At 52.8% G+C, this 22,883-nt stretch overlaps 6 protein-coding genes across 6 annotated transcripts; 2 read left to right on the forward strand and 4 right to left on the reverse strand.

The window, feature by feature from the left end:
* Positions 1 to 87: 87 nt before the first annotated feature.
* Positions 88 to 6,594, reverse strand: PC9H_004594 (uncharacterized protein; the record flags this gene model as incomplete). The annotated part of the gene is made up of 5 exons (XM_036774177.1): positions 88 to 384; positions 450 to 929; positions 989 to 5,250; positions 5,301 to 6,508; positions 6,554 to 6,594. 5 exons carry the CDS (start codon positions 6,592 to 6,594, stop codon positions 88 to 90), a joined length of 6,288 nt encoding a protein of 2,095 aa, XP_036632679.1.
* A 635-nt stretch (positions 6,595 to 7,229) lies between these two features.
* On the reverse strand, positions 7,230 to 10,462 carry PC9H_004595 (uncharacterized protein; the record flags this gene model as incomplete). The annotated part of the gene is made up of 3 exons (XM_036774178.1): positions 7,230 to 9,821; positions 9,874 to 10,188; positions 10,250 to 10,462. 3 exons carry the CDS (start codon positions 10,460 to 10,462, stop codon positions 7,230 to 7,232), a joined length of 3,120 nt encoding a protein of 1,039 aa, XP_036632680.1.
* A 1,077-nt stretch (positions 10,463 to 11,539) lies between these two features.
* Positions 11,540 to 15,188, reverse strand: PC9H_004596 (uncharacterized protein; the record flags this gene model as incomplete). The annotated part of the gene is made up of 3 exons (XM_036774179.1): positions 11,540 to 14,853; positions 14,909 to 14,959; positions 15,014 to 15,188. The coding sequence occupies 3 exons, from the start codon at positions 15,186 to 15,188 to the stop codon at positions 11,540 to 11,542; spliced, it is 3,540 nt and encodes a 1,179-aa protein (XP_036632681.1).
* A 1,222-nt stretch (positions 15,189 to 16,410) lies between these two features.
* Positions 16,411 to 18,852, forward strand: PC9H_004597 (uncharacterized protein; the record flags this gene model as incomplete). Its single annotated transcript, XM_036774180.1, has 4 exons — positions 16,411 to 16,793; positions 16,843 to 16,945; positions 17,001 to 17,311; positions 17,358 to 18,852. 4 exons carry the CDS (start codon positions 16,411 to 16,413, stop codon positions 18,850 to 18,852), a joined length of 2,292 nt encoding a protein of 763 aa, XP_036632682.1.
* Positions 18,853 to 19,036: 184 nt separating this feature from the next.
* PC9H_004598 (uncharacterized protein) lies at positions 19,037 to 20,363 on the reverse strand (the record flags this gene model as incomplete). The annotated part of the gene is made up of 5 exons (XM_036774181.1): positions 19,037 to 19,101; positions 19,156 to 19,213; positions 19,265 to 19,992; positions 20,053 to 20,125; positions 20,175 to 20,363. The coding sequence occupies 5 exons, from the start codon at positions 20,361 to 20,363 to the stop codon at positions 19,037 to 19,039; spliced, it is 1,113 nt and encodes a 370-aa protein (XP_036632683.1).
* Positions 20,364 to 20,584: 221 nt separating this feature from the next.
* On the forward strand, positions 20,585 to 22,274 carry PC9H_004599 (uncharacterized protein; the record flags this gene model as incomplete). Its single annotated transcript, XM_036774182.1, has 2 exons — positions 20,585 to 21,094; positions 21,147 to 22,274. 2 exons carry the CDS (start codon positions 20,585 to 20,587, stop codon positions 22,272 to 22,274), a joined length of 1,638 nt encoding a protein of 545 aa, XP_036632684.1.
* Positions 22,275 to 22,883: the final 609 nt, after the last annotated feature.

Raw genomic sequence — 22,883 nt, forward strand, 5'->3', positions numbered from 1 at the left:
AGGATGGCGACCAAGTTCAGAGATAAGGAGCTGATATCAACATTTTCGAGAGCCTGGCACTAAGTATCGCAGCGGCTACGGGCTTCTTTACTTCTTCGTGTGATCATTTCGCATCGTGGCTGGTAGGTTGGGGATAGATAATGGATCATGGGGCTCCTTGAGCACACGCAAGTCTAGACGCAAAAATAGGATGTCTAGGAACTCGAAGCCGTGGTCCCAGACGGTCTTGTTGGCCTTTTCCCTGCGTCTTGTTACGTTATAAGGATCTTCGAATCGTTGTCGCCGCGAGTAGATATCGACGCTGTATACTTGCGTTAGGTACCAACAAGAAGGGTTGGCGTCAAAAGTGGCGAAGACTGTCAGTGGTGAGTTCTCCAACTTAAGCTGAGAGGATGGAGACAATGTTCAGTAAGATACAGGTAACAAAACAATAACTAAACAGGTGCTACGATACGTTCACGTAGGAAATTGGACAAGATACCTGTCATGTCTACGTGCCCTTTCCCTAAGACAGTATCACTTTTTGCAATCATGGGTTGCGTTTTTGTGAGGAGCGACTGCAAATCAGCAGCCATCTCACCCGTCATCCCTCTCCGTAACCGACCAGCCAAGCTAGCAGAAGGCCTGGGTGGCCGACGCTCGTCCATCATCTGCTCCTCCCCATCAGTATCTCCAGCACCACCATCAAACTCAGGTTTGCATAGCCACATCGCCAATTGTGTGATAGCATATGTCAGAATCCCCTCTAGATTGTATCGCGCCGTTTCGACTCCCTGGCGAACGTTCAATGAGTCTGATCCGGATGGTTTCTGCGTCAAGCTTTCCCCAGCAGGTCGACCAGTGAGCTCTCGGAGGATATCAAGCGTAGAGTTTCCCAATTCGAGAAGAGTGCCTAACGATGCAGGTTCGCCGAGAACGATCTTCGAGTGCTAGAGTACAACAGCAATGTTCAGTTTAAAGCCTAGAGTATCCGAGTGAAGTGACGCACCGGAACAAGCCACGCCTCTTGGACTGGCCAATCTTCTTGGTCTTGCAGCAATACTGTGTCAGCTCGGCTGATGCTAATCAATGTGGAGAGAAGGTTGCTGGAGAGACGGAAGAAGCGATGGATGAGTTGGGCGATGAGCGGCCGTTTCAAGGGATCCGATATAGCTGACTCTTTATCTAGCTGGATGCGCTCCTCAGACGTAGTGGGCTCGATGAGGCTGGCGAGGTGGTTCGGATGCGTTACAGCGTAGTTCAATTGCTGAAGAAGAAGAAGGGCGCGCTCGGTGAAGGTTCGCAGCACCTTCTCAACAGCTGGGTGGATATTGGAAGGTGAAGGAGCGTTGGAGGCCAGAGTGGAGAAGACGTGGACTGTTTGTTCCATCTCTTCCAATAACGCGAAACTCAGCGAATCACCGATCGTCCAGGACAACGTTCTCGATATTTGACCGTCGTATAGTTGAAGGAGGCCGCTTGCCTCCGCATCGAAGTAGTGGCTCTGGCGCCCAAGAGCTGTCAGAATACCCGCCACAATGGAAAGCATCGTGCAATAGATGCGATGCGCCGGGCTACGCTCGCCAGGTACTTCGGGGATGGTGGTGTCAATCAGCCCAGAACTTGCAGCCGCACCAATGGGATTATTGCTGTACGCCGCCAAAATGCCCCCGCTGGCTAGGCGTTGTGCAGCAGATGGTATGCTTGCTAGCGCCATGTGGAAAGTGAGGATATGTGGTGTATAGAGCGGGTTCTTTCGAGATAGCAGCAGTGGTAAATCGGCAAGGCCTACAAGATCAATACGGGTGAAAAGATTGAGACTAGCTTGTAGAACGTCCCGTTCCTGAAAGCGAGCCAGCCATGATGTGGACGAAGCGTTGATGTCCTGCCGCGTGCATTGTTCAAAGACGGCCACTAGAAGCTCCATGTCACGGTCTAATTCAATGTCGTTCCTTGAACTAGCCGAGTCAAATACAATACTCAAGGCATCAACTACCATTGTCAATGTCGATTCGATCATCGCAGAGATATCCAAGCGCTGTTCTGCCGTTGTCGCTTTGGGCCGGGGTAGAATACTTCTTGCTTGTCGAGCGCAGAAATAAACGAGTTGTAGAAGCGACTGGTGGAAAGGTACAGTCAAGGAACCCATGAACGATCTCGATGGCGATTGTGCTTCATTGAGCGATATACCGTGGACGTTGCGAATGACATCTATGAACGCTTTGACTTCGTTTGGTTTCTCCGAAGACGAAAACCAAACGAGTTCGAGCATGCTGAGGAGTAGCGACAATCTGGTACCGTGTATGATGGCCATCATGTCACCGGACCGTTGCTCTTGAGAGATACTGTAGGACACGTTCGCGGCAATGCTTAACATTGTCGGTCTGATAGAGTCATCTCCTCTTAGGTAGGGGCTGGCTCGACGAAGGAGGGACTGCCAAGCCTCTGCGAGGAACGACTGAGAGTGGCTTAAAGATAAATTCAGGTTGATGGAACAAAGCTGCCTTTGAGCCAGATCCATGTTCTCCATGTAGTCTTCATTTGTGGGTAGCGGGGCGAAAGCGTGCAATCGAGTCTGAAGAAGGGACAATGAGAAGGTGAAATCATCCCCAAACGTCCGGGCTTGGATTGGTTCAGGACGCTCGAGCAGCTCGATGGAGGTCCCAGGGAACTGGGAATCCAACAGCTCCGTAAGGTGGTCGTGCAAGCTGGGCTCGTATGAATTCGAAGCCGCTTCAGAGAGCAAGTCCGTCATCTGATCTTCCTGTTTTAGGTGACCCTCTAATTGCGTGTAGCTAGTAGGCTTGGACGGGACAGCGTCGCGGGGGTGCGACTGGAAGTGGATGTTAAGGTCGAGGGTGAGAATGTGAATCGCATAAGCCTTTGCCATGGTGCGATACGCATGACAGGCTACGGCATCGTCTAAATTGGAACGATTGGTGCCTTCTACAGAGATAAAGCACTCCACCTGATAGTCGGGTGCTGGCGTTGACTCTTCGCAAGCAAGGGCTACAACCTGCTCCCAGAAAGCTTTATTCTCGCGAATATCCTCGATAATCACCTTGTGCTCCAGCCCATGCTGCCAGACAGCGTACAGGAAGCGCACGACAGACGAAAGAAGCTGGGGATTCATCTCCCACATCGCCTTCCAATTGACAAGCACATCCCGCGCTACCTCCAGTGCACTCGTTGTTTTCGGATTTTCTGCGCTATCCTCCACGAGCTTCACTTTGCCTTTCCCCTTGAACTCCGGCGGCGTGCGGAATCGGCCTGTGGCAAAGAGACTCGCAAGCGCCGGTTCTTTGTCCACGGCAAGGGCAATGAAGCTCCAGACAGCATTGCGCAAATTCAAATCGTCGTATGGATGTTGAATGATTCTCACAAGTGACGCGACTGTTGCTTCGGGATTCGAAAGGTGACCGATAATCGTAGGTGGTGATGGTTGAGACACGGATAGGGTAGTGCATAGGTGGTATAGAACCCACATAGCCTCCCGCGGGACTTCCTCGCCAAGATCACGATGCCTCACATACGATGCAAGAACATCGATCGGATCCAGCTTGAAACGACTTCCCTCCATAGGAATCGCTATCCCGCTGATACGAGAACACAGGGCTTGTTCCAGCAGACAAGAGGAGGTAGCCATGGACGACTTTTGCTTGCACAATAGGATCTGACTCATGAGATGCAAGTGCGACGATAACAAAAAGATTAGGCGTCTGGCTTCGCTGATACGCCTGGTGTCGTAAAGCTTGGAGACGATCTGCCCGCCAGAGCATACAGCAGAGACGAGGGGGTTGATTGCTGCTGTCGTGGCCTTGAGCAACAAGACATCGGCGATTGCTTGGCTGAGAGTAGGGAACGGGCGCTTCTCGAGCGAAGGAGGGGCATTCGTGAGGATGTTGCTATATAGCGAACTTATTCGCCGGCCGATTTCGAATCTATCTCCCAGTTGGGCATACTTCCAACCTAGATGCTCGACCCAAACTTCGGTGTGCACAAATCGTACCGCGCGCAAAAGGACTTCCTCCTTCACTTGCATTAGCCGAGGGTTATCTGGAACAATGGAGGTAGCTGCTTCCGAGAACAGTTGCTGTACCAAGTGCAAGAGCGCCAGTGTCATCGTATAATGCCCCGTTACTCGCTCAGCGGCCAAGGCAACCGAAGCGAATCCGTGGTTGCGCTCAGAGCCAAACATTGCTGTCGTGGAACGGATATACAACCAAACGCGCTTGGAATGTGCGGGAAGGACGAGGAGAGCGGACAAGACACTCATGGCGGACGTGATGAGACGTGCGTGTGAGGCGTCGCGGGCAGCAGAGTGTGTACGAGAGAGGGCCTCTTCAAGGATCATTGTCGTTAGCTGCACAACATTGGGCGGTGTGGTCTCGTCCAAGTCGGCGGAAACAACACCGTTTTCGCTTTCCATTGCTTGCACCAACTGCTCTGCCTGTACCGGGTTGTCTTGTATCAGGCTGCGTATGAGGTCGAAGCAATCCGTGATGAGTTCATCGTCGCCCTCTGGAGGAATTTCCACCCCGACGTCCTCTAATAGTAGTGTTGTGACTTGGTTAGAGCTTTTCTTCGCATAGGACACGTCGTGATATCCTCCACCAAACCCAGTATATTTCCGCCGACGATTGACATAATCTGTCAGTACCTCCAGCACCAATTTCCAGCCCGAATGTTCGTGTTGCCAACTAACAACTATGAAGTCCCCGTTGTCACCACTGAGGAGCCGTCCAGGGGTTCGGGCGGGTAAGATCGACCCTCCTGGGAGGTGTATGGGATGTAAATTGAGGTACGTCAGGCCGCCCGTGCTAGATGAGCTGTATCGCTCTTGTTGTCTTTCGTATTGTGCGTGGGCACCCGTGCAAGCGCTGAGCGGAATCACCTGGGAAAATGTCGGCAGCTTGTCCATGTAGTAGAAGACATGTCTATCGCATGTATCCCGATCTGTGGTGAGCCCCATCCCTTCATTAGAGTGATCCGCCGTAGACAGCTCGTCAGTGTCCAGGAACCCAGACCCAGTCATGGATCGCAGCAGCCTGATCAAGGGTTTGAGTTGTATGGGAAATCTTGAGCGCGCTACGTCGAAGATTGCTCGTCGTGCGATTCCGCGAGGCCAGTCTGCTTGCCAGAACTGCATGCAGATGCCGGAGATAGATTCACTCTCACTTCGACCAAACAACGCTATCCAGACCTGAACCAATCCATCAAAATCGGGAATGAGTTCCACCGGAACAAGCTCAACAAGAGCCATGAGCAATCCTGTTGGATGTATTGAGTTTCTTCGTTAGCGTAGAGGAGAGCACACACACCTTTTAGGACTGACCGGAAGGCTAGCCCATTTGGATCTGTCACGGTTGACCCGGTCTTGTAGGAGATGGCCGTCACGAAGAGAGGGGAGCAAGTGAGCAACGAGTGGATGAGACTGAACAACCCTACACCCGGGTCTAAGCACGTTTGTACCATCAGCTGGTCTATAGGTTCCCTGTCCTTGGAATAGGAGCGACCAAGCTGGCTATCCAGCGACTCGAAGAAGCTGTGGAAGTTTGGCGGCATCTCCTTCAACCCTGAGGCCGCCGCCCGTAGTCGCGAGAGGACGAATGCCCAGCCCAAGTAGGCGCACGCGTACTGACTGTGGGCATTCGATATGACTAGCTCGTGGATTCGTTTCAACGAATCCGGGTCGGCGATATAAAGGTCTTTGTTGGCAGGTTCGTTTGAGATCTGCACGGCCTCTGGCTCCGATAGCGTCTCTAGTTCCAGCACCTCTACGGTAATCAGCATCCATAGGGCTGCGCAGTCTTGCTGCAACTGTAATCCCTCTTCATCAAGCAGCAGCGTCGAGTTCTGTTGGACGGCACCTAGGTTGGTCGAATATGCCGCCTCATAAATCTCCACCACCAGCGGTCCACTACAAGCGACATACCCCCACATCGTCGCGAAAAGCACCTCTAGCAAGATGAGCTGTTCCTTGAGATTCTGTTTCGCCCATTTAGACGCCGTCCGCGGATCGTCACTGCTCGTCCCCTCCTTCGTTTTGCGCACGTACTCTGCGATCAACGAGCTGACAAACTGGCGGGGATCCGAGATGATTTTCTGCAGGATTTCATTCTCGTCCCCTCGGAGTAGAGGAATGAGGACTCGGAGGATGTGCAGCCGCTGCTCAAAGTAGAATGGTGTGATTGCTTCCAGCAGCTCTTCGGTCATGGTCGCATCGCCAAGGCCCTCATTGAATAGAAACGACCTGAAGAGGATCAGGGCTTGTATTTCATCGATTTGGAACTTTGAACTGATGGCGAAGACAAAGTCTTTGTCTGCATCCTCTACGCGAACCACAACTTTGTCTGGAAGTTCGACCGAGCCGCTTTCAATTTTCTTGCGAGATGCGTCGGACGGCTTGCCAAATGGTTCTGATATTGACTTGAGCTGGGATATTCGTGGAGTTAGGAAGTCGTTAATTTGATCTGGGGAGGTTCCTTCATTGCGACCGCAGAGAATGGTGTGAAGTTGCTGATAGGACCTGCAACGGGGTTAGCAAGAATCATGAGAAAGCAGCGTAGCGTACACATCTATCAGGTCCGAGCGTTTCGAAGATTCAGCGGCCATCGTTGAACTATGATTCCTCACGGCGGGAGGAGGACTGTGAGGAGACGAACACTGGACGCGCTACTGAAGCCCCTGACGCGCGCGGTCACATGAGATAGGAGATATAGGCGCCCGCAGGGGCTGGGCCTCGGGCGAGCAGGTTACTTCCAGTAACAAGGTACAACTGACGTTGAGCTGGCAAATCCTGGGCGCGGTACCTTCAGAAATGTCTGGTTCAGTGTTATCGCAAGGAATATGAGTTGCGAATTGAAGCGAATCCAGCGCTCGTGTAACTTTCGACTGTGACGGCCCGGGATTCAATCTCATCATCGGATTTGTTTGAAAGCTTATTTCAATGGGCAAATTCCTCCAAATTCTCATGCTCCGAAGGCCGCGCAACATAGGACCAGCCCGTCCAATCCCGTACATTGTACAACAAGGGCGATAATTACTATGAGTGGTAGATAGCACAACAACATAATAAGTAAGAAAATAAATACAGTATATCGAATCACAGCTTGCCGTCAGCGTAGCATTCATACATATAAATCGTAAGTGGTATGTCGTCGGATGCGCAGAGTGGGAATGAATGTACCCTGGAACGCCGGGGAAGGGTAGGACGATAAAGAGTAGAGGTCGACAGCTTCCGCGAGATTTCAAGGCGCTGTTTCAGGGATAGGCACAGGATCGTAGAAACTATCCTGGTCGCCTTCTGGCTCTCCTTCGGCATCCTCATCACCAGCGTCGTCTCCTCCGTCTACGCCCTTGTCTGCGTCCACCCAATGCCCATCGGTCGGAGGCTCTATAGCGAGGGTCTCTTGAGCTCGTGATGGCTCGGTGTCGACAGCAACAGTGAGATGCGGCGACGAGTCTTCCAATTGGGTCACAAGACTGGCTTCGAAGCCTACAGGGAAGTGTGAAGGTCGGGGGGATTTGGATCCGTCAGCTCCTGGCTGAATCGGAATTTCGTTGGCTTCTCGCGAAGGTGAATGATTCGAGACAGCATTATCTTCTTCCTCTCTGCTGTTTGTTTCGATTTCATTTGTTTCCGCGCCAGGAGTCGCGCCCATACCAAGAGCTGGGGACAAAGCGTTGCTACCACCCTCCGTGATGGACGCGTCCGCGTTAATCGAGGGCCCGACATGCGAATCGACTCCTTCAATCTCAACTTTCACAATTTCGTCGGCGCTGGAAGGGGTGCCTGCCTGAGTGGGACTAATAACGACTATCTGGCCCTCCGTGACAGATTCTGTCTCCTCCCGTAGCGAAGTGGAAGCTACATTTCCCGAATCGACGTCAACTTGTGCTACGACCTCGACATCGGTAGGCACCGAAGGATGAGTGGAAGCTGAAAGGAGGCCCACGTGGTTGGGCGGTGAAATCATACGTGCCTCGGGTATAGGAGCTGCTTTAGATGGGGATAGATCGCGCGATACAACGTTGCTCGTTCGTGCCCGCCTGGATCCCCTCCCAGTTCTACCGCTAGTACTCTCGGACATTTCGCCACTGGGGAGACTCCGCCTTGCCCTTCCCCTGGGTTTCTTCATGGCTTCCCTCTCCTGCCGATCTCGCTCTTTGGCCGTCAACGCTCGGATCCTTTGTGCTCGTACCGGCCGAGCATTCGATCCTTCAATGTCATCATCATCTACATCGTCCCTTTGCACCCAACTTTCAGACGGACGGCTGGATTCTTCATCGACAACACTTTCTAAACCAGTAGCTCGCGACGACGACGAGGGGCTGGTTGAAGACCGCCTCTGTGTCATAACCTCCGATGCCGCCGCGCTTGCTTGATCCGCCAGCACGTCCAGCGCACTGCGCACACGCTCTATAGGCCTAGTGCTACCCCCACTGTCCCCTGGATCGGCTCCATCATCCCTCACAGCTGCATTTTGTGGGGAAGCGATCAACCGTGCACCATTCGTGCTGGCGTTGCTGACTGAGGTGGAATGCAGGCTGTCATCATCGGCCTCGGTGTCTTTCTGTTGAGGCGACCGACTGTGTCCTTTGACGTTGCGCGATTGGCCGGAGACCCTCCTTCGCTTCGTAGGCCGTTCCCCTTGCGCCTGCTCTGCTTGCCTCTTCTTCATATCAGCCCTCTTCGAACGTCTAGCTCCTGTCGTCGCCACGCGTTGGACTTTCTCGGTTTTTGGTGGAACCTGCTCATCTTTGGCCAACGCCGTAGTCGCGTCGTTACGCCTCCTCGATGTACTAGGCTTGGTGCTCGCACCCTTGTCATCAACCTTCCTCTGCCCTCTACCAGCTCTCTGGGGCCGTGTATTGTTAGAAACCTCCTCGCGACCCTTATCTCCAGCAGCAGGGTCATCTCCAGGAGCAGTATCCATCATCCGTGCAGCGCTTAACAAGGAAGCAAGCGGGGTGTCTGCGCTGTCTTTCTGATTACCTACATCCTCACTTGCTCGCTTCGGGGTCGCCGAGCCCTCTTTCTCATTCACCATGGAGGCTTCTTTACCAGCGGTACTATTCTGATGATTCTCGGTTGTTGCTGGTTCACCGACTGTACCTCGGGTTCTAGCGCTGGTAGGACTTGCTGGCACACCGAGACCCATGCCGTACCCGCCTCTCCCTAGACCATAAACACTAGGTGCATAGAATCCGTATCCATACCACGGGCCGTACGGAGACGCCCCATTGGGTGTCATCGAGGCCGAGAACGCTGCTGGTGTGAATGCATGAGGCGAGCCAGAAGCCAGAAGCACGGATTGTCGCCTCCCTTTCGCTTTCGGTGTCTGCGGGAGTGCACCTGGCGAAGCGTAGACAGTGCGCGAGGTCGAGTCATGAGGCAGTGCAGCTGAAGCTAACTCCCGGTCCATTGCCATCTCTGAGAGTGCATTCGTGCGTATTCGACCGAGTCGCCGAGCGGCAAGTAGTATATGTTCGGAACGAGCATCGGAGAATAATGTGCTCGGGTGCTTGGGATGTTTGGAAGCGCTTTTCCTCACGGATACAGGGCGAACGGGCGAAGTTTGAACGTCGCCGTCCTCTGGGACAGATGGTGGTACTTCTCGTTCCTTTCCCTTCCCCTTCGGCACCAACGATATGTTTGGAGCGAGAGGCGAACGAAGGAGCCCTGTAGTGAGATACGCAGACGTTCCGTAAATGGTTGTCGGTACCGAGACCGAAGATTGTGGTTCAGGCTCGGGTTTCGACTGTTGCATGAGAAGCAGCGGCCGTAGCTTTGCTAGCTCTGCTTCTAGAGATGTCAGACGCAGCTGAGTGGCTGCAAGCTAGACGATCAGAGTTGTAGTGTCGATGTACGTCAGCATTTCCACGACACACCTTCTCCCGCAAGCTCTTATTGTCCGACTCGTAAGCTGCGCATTGCCGTTCGACGTCGCTGACATCTCGTTTTACGCCTTTGATACGCCCGTTTCCGGAATTCGCAGTGACCAGTGCCTCCGCTGTCCTAAGCCACTCTTCTCGCTCACTCTCCAACTTGGCCATGTTGTATTCCGCTTCCTCGATGAGCTTGTCGCGCTGGGCTACAAGCGCAGATATAGTCTCCGCCTGGTTTATAAGTTGTGTGGGCTCCACTGGTACGCGGCCGTCCTTCAATGTTGATGTCGATGCCATGGGCGAAGTGAGTTGAAGCACCTGGTCAGTGGTCATTTCGGAGGTGACATAGAGTTCAGATTGTGGGAGCAATGCGACGCACAATATCAGCTAGCTCCCGTTCCCTGTCATTCAGTCCCTGAGGCTCGGCCTCCATCTCCTGTACGCGGCGACGCATTCGAACCACAGTGTCCTCGTTGAAGTCAGATGGAGGCGGGGAGAAGTGCATTATATCAGAGAGGGCCAGAGAAGGTGCTTCTAGTGTATTCGAGCTAGTGTAAGTCGTTCCATGCGGCTCATGCGGCTCCTTGTCCATCGCGAGCGACAGCGAGGAGGTTCGGTAACGGCAACCATTTCAAACAGAAGTTCAAGTCCAAGATTACACGCGCATGATCACGTGCGCTGAAACTCTCTCGTAAGCCGATCAGGGGCTACCTTGGTTGCCACTGCTATAAAGATGACTTCCTTTAAGGTTTCGCACGGAGGCAAACTGCTGAAGCTCCTCCTCGACGCTCGTACCTCGCATGGATCTCCAAATTTTCAAAGCACTCTTCCTCGTCTACCTGCCGATATTCTATGGACTGGCAGGCATAGCATTGGTTTGGTTTTGGCTTCGCATGCCACAGTCAAACAAGCGCTACACCCACGGACCGCCTAGTTGGCCAATGATTGGGAATTTGCTACACTCATCAGCTCGACTCGACCCAGCTCGGAGCTCAGGATCCCGTCGCAATCCTCGCCCGATTGTCTCTCCTCCTCGTACTCATATCGCCAATTCCAGAATTTCTGCAATCTCCTGTCTACCCCTGAGGGACTTGGTGGGTGAGTTTTGCTCACCTTTCACTGATCGGACACTATCTGACTATTACTCATATGTTGTTCGATATTAAATACTGCTATACATCCGTAGGTCGTCATATGCTACTTATATTCGAGTCTGACTACATGAGACTAATATATTGTCAACTCGTCATTCAGCTCACAGCAACTGCTTGGCTCATTTCATCGACGCACAGACAGCCTCGCCCATACAACTGCAACACTCAGCTCGAGCTCTGGAACAAACTAGTGGATGCAGAGGCGAGAATGGTATCAAAGCCACCCTGCTAATCTTTTTCGCCGAGTTTGCATCGTTCATTGATGTGCTTCATTTCTAGCTAATCGACGACGAGATATCAGGGGGGGTGCATCGAGGGTCATTGACGGCTGGAAGCTGATGTGCCACACCCCAGCGACATTGTTCCAGGCAACCTACGAGATACAGATGCCCGCAAACCTAGGCATACCTGGACGTACACAAATCTCGCACCCTCTGGCCTCAGACTTCAGCACCATTGCCAGTGTCAGACAAGACAGAACATTCCTACAAAGTACATCGATATCATGTTTTAGCTCAAGCCTTGCAATTAACTTTATGCCTTTTCCATGCCGCCTTTTGGCAAGCAGCGCTACAATAGCTGACCTTCTTGCATCGAGCGCAACGAAGCAACTTCGGCTTTCCAGGTCCTCCACAGGCCGCGCATTGCGGCTCGTCGCCTGTATTCATCTCTCCTCCCAAGGGCGTCCCCAGTTCCTCCAAGAAAGCCACCGCAAAGAGCGGACTGATGGCCGCGCGCGTCACGTATGGCGCGACGCTCTTCCACTTGTGGCGCATAGCAAACGTCCCGACGTCCTTCCCGACCCCGCATGAGCAGATAGGCACTTCCGTCGCCTCGGTCGACAGTGGGATTTTGCCTGTCTGGGTGTACTCGCAATCTGGCCTGTGGTTCCATTTGCGACATCGTTCAGTGAAAGCGGGGAGGAGACGCTTCCAGGCGATCATCTCATCGCGGTGCGTGACGACGCTGACTGTGCCTGGAGACAGTGCATTCAGATCGTCGAAAATCTTGGACATCACTGCTCTTGTGAGCGGGAGGATGTATGCATCGACGACAACAGTACTGGACGCAAGATCGACACGGAGGTCCTCGACAAAGACAAGGGTGTAGATGCCGATGTCCGGGGGCATGTCGAGAGCAAACACCTTTGATTTGACTTGCTGGACGCCTGCCGCGATCAGCAGTATCGACGCAATGGAGTCTTTGACGTTGCAAATGGTATCTCGCTGCTCCTGAGGGACGGTATCCCGCATTGTTCGCTCACGTTGGGAAAATGCGCCGGCCATATGCACGCGTAGAAGACTGAGTCGCTCGGGGTTTTCGGTGTCCAGAATGGGGAGTGTGTCCAGGTCCAAGTAATGGATGTATCGCAAGAGGGGAGGGGCGTTCTTCACGAGCACAGGAGAAGGGTCGAAGAATCTGTGCAAGCGACGGTCGTCGTGGGCAACAGGCACATGCACCTCAACATAACTCGACTTGCGGGCAATCCTGAGCTTGACAGACCTCACGTCGACAGGAACATCGAAGTTGATGACATGCTCGATGCCCTGGATAATCACGGCAACCGTAGAATTACTCCGTTGTGCGGACTCGACCTCGGCACCGCTAGCGAGTGCCTGTTTCGCCTCGGGATCCACGATGTCCACCCTAGATTTGAGCAGCGCGATCCTCTCGCAACCAAAGTCCAGCTCGACGTCATTCGCATTCGACGCCGCATCGTGCACGAAGCTCTTCACGGGTGTCGGCAATTTCGAGAACAGAGTGCGTTCGGACCCGAACATCCCAGGGCGGTCGCGTACGATGTGTACATGCTGCGTATCCGTCAACTTCGTATCAAAGAGCGCGAGATGCATGCCGAGCCGCGGCATCAGCTTCAGCACCAAGAACGGCGAAGGGTGGATGGACAGCCCGACCTTGGTATTAGCGGGATCTTGGCGCAGAATCCATGCTGGCATCCAGACAGAAACGATCATGGGGGAGGTGCCGCGCAGTCCAGCAGGGTCTTCGTCAATCTCCACCATGTCGACTCCGGGCTCGGCCTGGTTATCCACAGCGCGACACGTCCCGAAGCAGAGCTGTATTGAGGAGAACATATTATGGGCGTACGGCAGGCGCACATCTGCGTGGAGGACAGGGGTGCCAACTTCCATGGGGTCGAGATCCGTGAGAATCCGAAGGCGTTGTCGAGGGACGACAATCACAACGCATACCATCCCAGGGATGTCCTTCCATCGCTGGAACCGGCCTCCACCACTATCTTTGGTTGACACGGCGGTTTGGTTGAGTTCGAGAGTACCGGGGGTATAGAGGCCCGTTAAATGAAGCCACCCGTACAGATCCTGGAATGAATTTGATCCTATAATCAAGCTCGTGTCGTCCTCGATGCGGCCTGTCAGCAAAGACAACATGAAGTCCCACTCTGTCGATACACGGTCTCGTATAGACCGCAGGAGGATGGCAAAGCTGCGTCGAGTGTAGTGTTTGAGTGCCAATCCAGCGAACTTTTGTGCGGACGGATTCGACTGGATCCCTCGAAGCTGCGATACATTTTCCGATGAAAACATCTTTAAGTAGACGCCATGCAGGAACCCAGCGAGCTGAGAGGCGTTGAAGACCGGCTTCGTCGCAGTGCCATCCTGAACAGAGGTGAATCTCCAAATGAACGTTTCTCGAGATTGGTGCGTAGCCGATGACGCGCTGCTGAAGAGGCTCTCGTTGACCTTGGATACCGACGAGAACCCAGAAGAGTAGGCCGTGGGTGCCACACCGAGGAGAAGCGACATGACCGCAACGTCGCCGCAGAGATGATGTTCTAGAGCTCTCTGCGAACTCTCGCCGGCAGGGAGAAGAGTGTCGGTGATGAGCACAGACGATGGAGACTCTTCGAGGAGGGGTATCGCTGCTGGTAGAAGGTTGAGAAGGCCTGTGTGATCGGCCAGGTTGGATGATTCGAGGACATTGAAGCGTGTTGGTGCTGGTCCAGCGTCACCGTAATCATCTTTATTCAGTGTGATGGTCTGGCTTGTCGAAGAATGTATGAATGGGGCGGTGCGACGATCGATACCCTCGTTCTTGGCTTGGAGTGCGTAGCAGAATGCGAGGGCGTCGCCTACAAAGTACCGAACAGTGACTCTGGGGGTTCTGACCGCGCGCTTGAATGAAGCACACCACCCCCGGAGTTCGTCCAGCGCGCACGTATCCAGGTCGCTCACTTTCAGATCGTCTTTGAGAACACTCTTTCCCCCTTCTACCGGCGCCAACACGGGAGCGAGGTGGAAATCGAGGATGGGGTCGGAGCCGTAGTGAACAAGAAAGCGCTCGCCGCCTACCGACGTGAATCCGAATGTCGGGTTCACATACGTGGCCTTTTCGGAAGACGTGCTGATCGACGTAACGCCGGTGTCCCAGTAGTTCCTGAAGTGCTTGTTTCCCACCAGCATCATGTCTACGAACCAAGGCCCCGACGTCCGGATGGAGGTGTCGACCTCGTCGTACTGTCTTTCTTGCTTCATCTCCTTCGCGAAACGAGCGCGTGCCGACAGCTGCTCACTTGCGGGGCGTGTGCCCATCTCCACATACTTGGTCCAGCAGCGGTTGAGCTCAGAACACGTGTGAGCAGAACATAACTTGATGAAGCTGGCGTAGGGAGAAGATGACCAAGTGGCGAGGTCACTGGAGGCTTCGGCCAGCTTTTGGGACTGTGAAACGACGAGGTCGAGAGTAATCTTGTCCAGATACAAATGGTAAAAGAGAGCCCATATTTGGGGCAAGGTATTATCCGAACTGAGATCCAGCTCGGTGATCAGAGTCAACAGCAGAACATTCCGTGCTGCGATAACTGTTAGCGAACTGTGATACTATGAAAATCATATCAAAGCGCGTACCTATGACTGCAGGCTCTATGTCGCAGCAGGTTACATCGAGCCGACGATCACCTTTCCATCTACTAATGAGAGAATGATTTCGAAGAAGCAACGACGTTTCCTTACCGGGATCCCCCCTGGTATATACAGAATGCAGGATGTTCCTTGGATCACCACATCCTAGAATCAATACGCGGCCATCATCTTCTGGCGGAATGGAATCCAGGAGATCCACAGCAGGGGTATTGCCCGTGGCATAGAAGTATGCCTTTGTTGGAAGATAAGTGGGGTGTGAGGACATGGTAAACAGGAGTTGAAGAGGAGGCTACCACCGTTATAAGTCGTGGCGGAAGACGAAGAAGCCTTTATGTAAAAAGCTTTATGTTGGTGATTGCACAAGCGAACTCTAATTTTCGATACCTGTGGAGGCCATATATCGTCAGCCAAAGCCACTGTATACACATTCCTGGAGTTTTCCTGGTCGCCGCGACTGGTGAAACGTTTTCGAAACTGGAACTGAAGTCGGATAGTCACTGGCAATAGTTACCTTTTGGGGGTGTTAGGGACCTAGGGTCTTTAAAGCTTTACGGTTCAAGTTCATTCAGATAATTTGCTTCCAGTTCTTTAATGACGCCGACATTCTCCGCGAGACGTTTCCCTTGTACTCTTTTTCTTTTACTTGTTATGCTGCTGATCCGCGCTTCAGGATCTTTCAAGTTCCGCCTTGCTAGGCTCGTAAACCAGCCTCTATAGAGTATGTCAATCGATACTCTAGACCGCCTTGCAGCCTCTTGAGCGCACTGAGGGGCATACTTCCTTCCCAGGCATTTCCTGTGCCAGTAACAATGGCCGCGATTCGAAACGTCGCTCAGACTTGGTAGATGCGTTTATTGTACGCCTGCTTCGTGATTCTTGTTGAGCCCCGTTTCAGGTCGTATCAGGGACTTCACACCAGTCCCTGTGGGCCGTGGATGAGGATACCTCTCCAGATCAAATTGAAGACTTCCTTACTCCACCAAATTAATAGCCCAGCGCAAGTCGATATCAGACCCATTTGGCAAGCATCTAGCAAGAAAATCGAAATTGGTCAAACTCCTAGACAAAGATGTGGTTCGCGTAGATGAGACAGCGACTTTGCCTTTCCTTTTGTTTTGGACATGCACCAAGACATTGGCATTTACGCTCTTATTTTTGTCGAGGACTTCCGTGTCGATCTTGCATCTAGGTAACGATACCAGTGGCCTAGAAATGGGATAAAGTCAATTGCAAGGCTTAATCGATGATGCCTTTCAAATTTCTGTACGTACCTAGATGTAATCTGTACGAATTGCGATGTTGTGCTCGACCGTTGCAACATTGACTCTGAGCGACGCGAGCCGACTTGGAGCCCACCATCCGACGCGTCGACTCGATATTGGCCACGTGATGGCATCTCGATCCTTTCACATTTCACTTTCCTTCCACTGAAATGGTACAATACAATGCATTGATTGCTTCGATAACCTTTCTTTCAGAGAACCACCATGACCACTCACGCGCTGCGCTTTCCCCCCTTTCCTCCAGTACCCCCAGGGACAGTGATCACTCCGTTCGCGCAATTTCGCGAATGCGGGATCCAGATCGAGTTTGGTGCTGGGGATGGAGATATCGAGCTTGACGGAAGGGGGATTCCCACCATAGAGCTTCGCACAAAGCATGATACAGATGAAAGCAAGAGCGAAGCTCGTAAGAGAAAGAAAAGTCGGCAGCGACAGAAAGATCGAGAGGAAGAGGAACAAAGGGCCCGTCAACGAGTAACGAACAACAGTGGCCCCAAGACCCCTGCGACGTTGGGGAAGCCTCTGATCAAAGAATGGTGGCAAGATTGGGAAGAAGGCGAGAATCTACGGCGTTCTACGGTTGCTCTGTATGACATGTGCTTATTCGTTGGGCACGATATACTGACTCGTCCCGAGTTCGTCTACACCATTAGATCGTATTTCCGAAGTTGTACATGACTTCTGGAAGCATAGGAGGTGGCCTCCGCATTCTCTTGGAGTCTTTCATTCTTGGGATAAGGTGGACCTCTCCCATCTGCCTTCAGATGATTGCCAAAGGGCTAACTTGCTTGTAGTTCAGGTATTACATTGGGATACTTGACAATCCAGATCAGCAGGTACCTGGCCTCAAATCGAAGCACAAGTCTGGTGAAGCAGACGAAGACGAAGATATCATATCCGATGAGGAATTTGATGAGGGCCCTACCGTTGACAATGTGCACGGCGCCGAGCGCGCTCGTCCTGAACGATCCGATGCCGATGTGCTTAAACCGCCTCTGCATAAAGGCCCATCCGCTGAGGAGAAACTCGCTGCCTTCTTAGCGGACCCCGTTGGATCCACTAAAGTCTTTCTTTCGTCTTATATGCGAGTCCGAGGGATCATGTGGTGGGCACTCCCGTTGTCCTCTGAGATGTCACATTGACGTAGACAGGGCCGAGCGCAATTTGGTGTACGTACCCCGGCTGCTCATGTTTTTCTTCGAGTACGTCTTGAGATCGGCGGTATTTGACACAAGCCGCAACCCCTTCCAAGCCGACGGTTACCCTCAATCAGAGATCGACGAGATCCACCAAGATATGAAACGTATCCAGGAAGGAATGGTCGCTTCACTCGAGGTCGCAAAGCAAGCACTTGCTGAGCTTCCATTAACCGCGGTGTTGGCGCAATCAACGGATCCATGGGCCTTGAGTGACGCTGCTAAGGATCACTGGGGCACGAAGGCCAATGGTTATCAGCAAGTAGCCTACGTGCCCCCAATTGTTTACCCGGACACTAGCAAGGACGAACCAGCTGCAAATCCTGAAGCGGAAGACGGCGTGGTGGAAGTGGAGAGGCGTGTTGTGGAGGTAACAGGAATTGTTCAAGAGGACGATCACGGAGGCAGGAAGAAGAAGGGGAAGTATATCGGTGCGGAACCAACATCCAAGCGGGTCAAACTCGATGCGAGTGTTGAAGAAGACGACATCGAAGTAAGCGTGAAGCGGATTGCTTCGAAGGCAGAGCTGGGTAGTATGAACGTCGACGCCGTCGTCAATCCTCCCTGGATGAAGCCGATCGAGGGCGACATTGAAGTGGTTGAGGAAATGACACCCATCGTGGATGCTGTAAATGATGTTCCCGAGGGGTGGGGCAACTGGGGCGATGCGAGCGAAGGAGACTGGGGGTCCTCGACGGGTGTCTGGGGCCAGGAAGGCAACGGTCAGACCAGCACAGAAGATTGGGACCAGACTACATCCGCAGCTGATTGGCTGGCTACATCTGTGCCAAAGCTGACGGATGTCCTCGGTGGTCCCACGACCTTACCCGAAACCCATACACCGGGCGTTGTAGAATCGTCAATGCGCCGAATCAAAGCGGTGTTGAGGCCGGGAGAAGGAGTAGCCGAGAAGTACCTGGGAGGTGAGGTGAAGTTCGACTCGAAGGACCCCGAGGAGATGGAGGCAGAGCTGGGCCGCAGATTTTTGCGTGTCGTTCTGGAGCCGTGGTTGTACACCGACGTAAAGCAGGAAGTAGGAGACAGATCCCGCGGACGCGTCGAACGGCGCATTCCCGCTCCGCATGTCCAACGAATCCCTGGAATGGGATTGCCAATGTCCGGTGGGCACAGAATCACGAAGGTCCACAATATGCTTGGGGACGACATCACGATCCTCATCGAGGCGAAAGGATCCAAAGGGGCGGAGACGATCGAGTTGTTCGAGAAGGCTGTTGGCATGGGTTTGGGCGGGTACTTCATTGAGCTCGCTAGGATAGAGGACGACGACAAAGATGAGGATTCTGACATCGAGATGGAGGACTGGGATGAAAGGGTTAATGCCGGAGAAGGAAACGATTGGAGGCGTTACTGGTACATGGAGGAGTTGACGAGGGTTTACCCAAGTTACTGGTCGCCATTGGGTTTGAAGGCAAAGGGGGGTGAGAAATGAACACAAGTCGAGCGGCGATCCGTCCGACTATCTTCGTCACAATCTGTTCTTTCTTGACAATGGTCCTCGCCTTACATACACAATCGCCGCATCAAAGAAAACAAATGTACAACACTTACTGATCTCAGATAATTTTGGAAATGATTTAACGCTTTCGTTGACTGAAGTAAAGTAAGTACATTCGTTACACGGAAACCCCGGGTTCTATCTCGCCCAAAAGCATTGTTCCATCCTTGCTGCCAGTCAGGACTACGAAGCAACATTTAGAATAAGAAAAGAGATGATGAATGGAAACAACCCAACTGATTGGCTCCTTTGGATGGAAGTCTACGGCGGTAACGGTACCCTTGTGCCCCGGAAGCTAGGGAAACAAATGAGAATTGTGCGGTGAAAAGAAGACGAAATTGCCCACTTTGTACAGGATTTTGCCGCTCTCGACCTCCCATATGGTTACCATTCGATCAGCTCCGCCAACTGCTACTCGTTGCCCACCATCATCTTTACTCCAGGCTGCTTTGAGCAGCGTATTCTCGAATCCGGCAGGGGCCCCCGTGAGGACTCGGTGAATTCGCGAAGGAGATGGGGAGAATGGTCGAACGTCATGGATGATTGTTTGCGAAGACAGGGAAGGGGATAGCAAATAGAAGCCGTTAGGGGAAACGGACAGAGAAGTCGGGGTGTCCGTATGACCCATGAGACTATACACTTCCTGTCCCTTTCGTATATCATAGACATGGATTTCGTTGTCAAGCGCTCCGATGTAGAGATTTGCGCCGTCTGCACTCCAAGCCACAGCCGTTACTGGGCACCCGATCTCGAACGATGATATGGGGAGCTTTGTGACACCATCATCATCAGATTCCCATATTTTTACGGTGCCGTCGTCAGAGCCAGTGGCGAGTAGTTCAGTGCCCGAACCCGATGCCATGGTTCGGTCAAGCGTATTGATGATCTCCCTGTGGGCGCGAACCTTGCGAGTTCTTTGACCTGTGTTGACGTCAATCGAGCAGAGAGTGTGGTCGGCCGAAACGGTGTAGATAGTAGGCGAGAACAAGGACCACTGAAGGTCGAGAATGGGGGCCTTCGTCAAGCTGGAAATCAAACCGTAGTTTGTATTGGGGGGATAAGTCTTCCATAGGGCTTCCAAGAAGACCGAGTATTCAGTTCTAGCAGATTCCCCCTAGCTGTAAGGCCACTCACAGACACTTCGGTCCGCCGAACAAGCAGCAATATTCTGGCCCGTGGGGTCGAATCTACAACTCAAGATTTCACCCTGAATCCAGAATCAGACGGCGTGATACAAGGTCGGATATCAGACGTACTGAGTGCGCGCCAGCAAGACTTATTATGGGTGCCTCAAGACTACTCGTCCGCTTCACCGTCCGTATGAGCCCTTTTTGACGTTCATCATTAGATGAGGAAATAGCAAGTTGACTTGTGGGGGGAGTCGAGGACCTTGCCCTTTTAATGAGTACGCCCTCTGAGGGCGGCGACCGTTCTCGTTTCGACATTTGAGGGGACGACGGTTGTAGACAAAGTTCGGATATCAGAAAACACCTTGAAGTTTGGGAAGCGCGTCGCGTCGGGCGCTTCCAAATTGGCGCCCGCGGTCAGGGGCTCCACAACGTGCAGGCTGCATGTTGTCCTGAACCACAACCTTCTGCTGAACTGCTGTCCCCGGGAATGTCATAAAGGCTTTGTACGTTATCACCACATCACATACTCAATTGCCATGGTATTCGGCCTTTTCTCTCGCAAACCAACCCAAAATCTTGAACCACCTGTCGAAGAGCAGCAGCTTCGTACACCTTCTCCTTCGACCATTCAAAGGGATGCTTCCCCATTCCCCCTAGTTGAAGAGTCTGGCACAGTACTAGACCAAAGCGATCTGTACAATCTCATTCGTTCGGTTCCCGCGAAAACGTTGCACGATTACTCTCTATCGAGATTACAACCCTCGTCGCCTGCTCCAACTGCAGATGGATCTCTTCCCCCGCAGATACTGGCCGGTTTGACGGCATTCTTCTCGTCTCTTACGCCACCGCCCACTCTTCATTGCGTCCGCTGTCATAAATTCTATATGGATGTCGAGAACGACGACCGGGCGTGTCGTGTTTCCCATGATGACGATTCAGCTGAAGTAGATCGACACGAGACGCTGTGGGAGTGCTGCGGTAAGACAGTTGAAGGAGATGGGGATATGGGACCTCCGGATGGATGGTGCTATGAAGGGATGCACACGGTGGGTCTGACACACCCTGAGGTATAACAATGTCTCACTGCATCTCTTCTAGACGGATACCAAGCGTGCACGATTTCGCGCAGACTCTACCCTTTACGACGATAAGCTCGTGTCATGCTCTGTGCTTCGCTGTCATGAGCCTCCAAATTCGTCTCCTCGATCAACACGATCTACCAAGAGCCGCAGAGCACGAGTTACTTCTCCTTCAAAGCTATACCGTACTACGACGGCGTCTGCAAGCCCTGTCAGAAGCAACGTCACTGGGAAGCGACGACGCTCCCTCGAAGATGACGAAACTGCTGATCTACCGGCAATAATATCAAACGGTCACAAGGGCAAGGACAGAGCTTCGCGGCTTGATGAATCTGACGAAGAAGATCGTGGGCGAGCGCGCGCTCCTGTAAAGAAACGCCCCCGGAAGAGCATTTCTTCACCTTCACGCACGTCGGAGACCCTTGTCGCTGAACGCAGCGACTCGCGGCCCAGATTGCCGCGTCAAAGTACGGAAATACTGGCTACTGCACTCCAGAATGAAGCGTCGCGGGACGATGCTTCTGATATGGGGCCTGCAGGCCGCACGCGTTCTCGGTCACGCTCTCGAGTCCGTCCGAAGTCTACTTCTTCCTTCGCCACTTTTGCCGCGGCCATGATCAACAATAGTGCAAAGGCCTCAACACCCACACCCTCCTCGTCCAAAAGAAACACCTCCGTATCTCCCACACTAACGAAGCCCGCTCCTAAATCTGCCTCGAAGCCTCCGTCCAAGATAGCGTCGATGAATCCGGCTCCAAATACCACAGCACATGGGAGAGGAAGCAGTATATTCTCTGCTACATCTGAGCAAACCGACGTATCAGCCAGGGCGCGTACACCTGTATCTACTGCGTCTACCCCCAGTACTCCTAAGCACTCAACAGAGAGGCTCCCTCATCGTTGTGGCTCGAGAATGTCTGTCGTAGTGGAAATCCCGGTCTCGCGCTATTCATCTCGTTCACCTGCTGCCCCTCCGCCATCGAAAGCACCCAAGTCTGGAGCAAAGCCTAGGAATTGTACATCCGATGACATTGGCAACCCTCTGAAAGGTCCCGTTGGCAACAAGGGCACCCCACTTTTGAGCCAGCATCTGTCGCAGGTCGTGGCAAGCAGCGTTGATGGAGAAGATATGCTGTATAGTACCTGAGGACCAGATGCCGTTTTGCTACCAGGTGAATGTACCTGACACCCTCCTTTGTGCCTACACTGCACCCACACTCACTATATTTCACTGATTTAATCTGTACCTATGTACCCGCGAAGCAAGATTGCAAACCTATTTATCTCATGCATATACATATACGCTGTCAGCGTGGGGAGCGCCGCATGGAATTCAACGAAGCAAAACAGCACCCGTTGGCCGGATGCAATGTGCTAAATCTGTAGCTCGAGGTACATATGTACTCCAGATGGAACGAGACTGGAATCGTGCGAAACTTTAAGCCTGGTTTTGATCACACTCCATCTGGAACGACCTACTTCTCGGTTCAAACTGCTTATGCCGTGCGGCTTCCAGTTCTCCCGGACAGGGCCTAACTCCTGGAGGTGGATTTGGTGAAGTTTCCGATGGCACGTTAGCCAGAGATCAGTATACCATAACAAGCAGTGCTCCCCAGATCCACCCCCCAAATATAACTCATAGTTAACCACGGTTGTGTGCTTGCTGTTTTCTCCTGGAGCGATGAACTGGCATAGATCTTATGGTTGACCTCCGACCCTCCCTGCGAATTTTCGCACCGTTTGGGCCGTTCCCCGC

Source organism: Pleurotus ostreatus (genome assembly GCF_014466165.1).
Source record: "Pleurotus ostreatus strain PC9 chromosome Unknown scaffold_3, whole genome shotgun sequence".
NCBI classification, from domain to species: Eukaryota; Fungi; Basidiomycota; class Agaricomycetes; order Agaricales; family Pleurotaceae; genus Pleurotus; species Pleurotus ostreatus.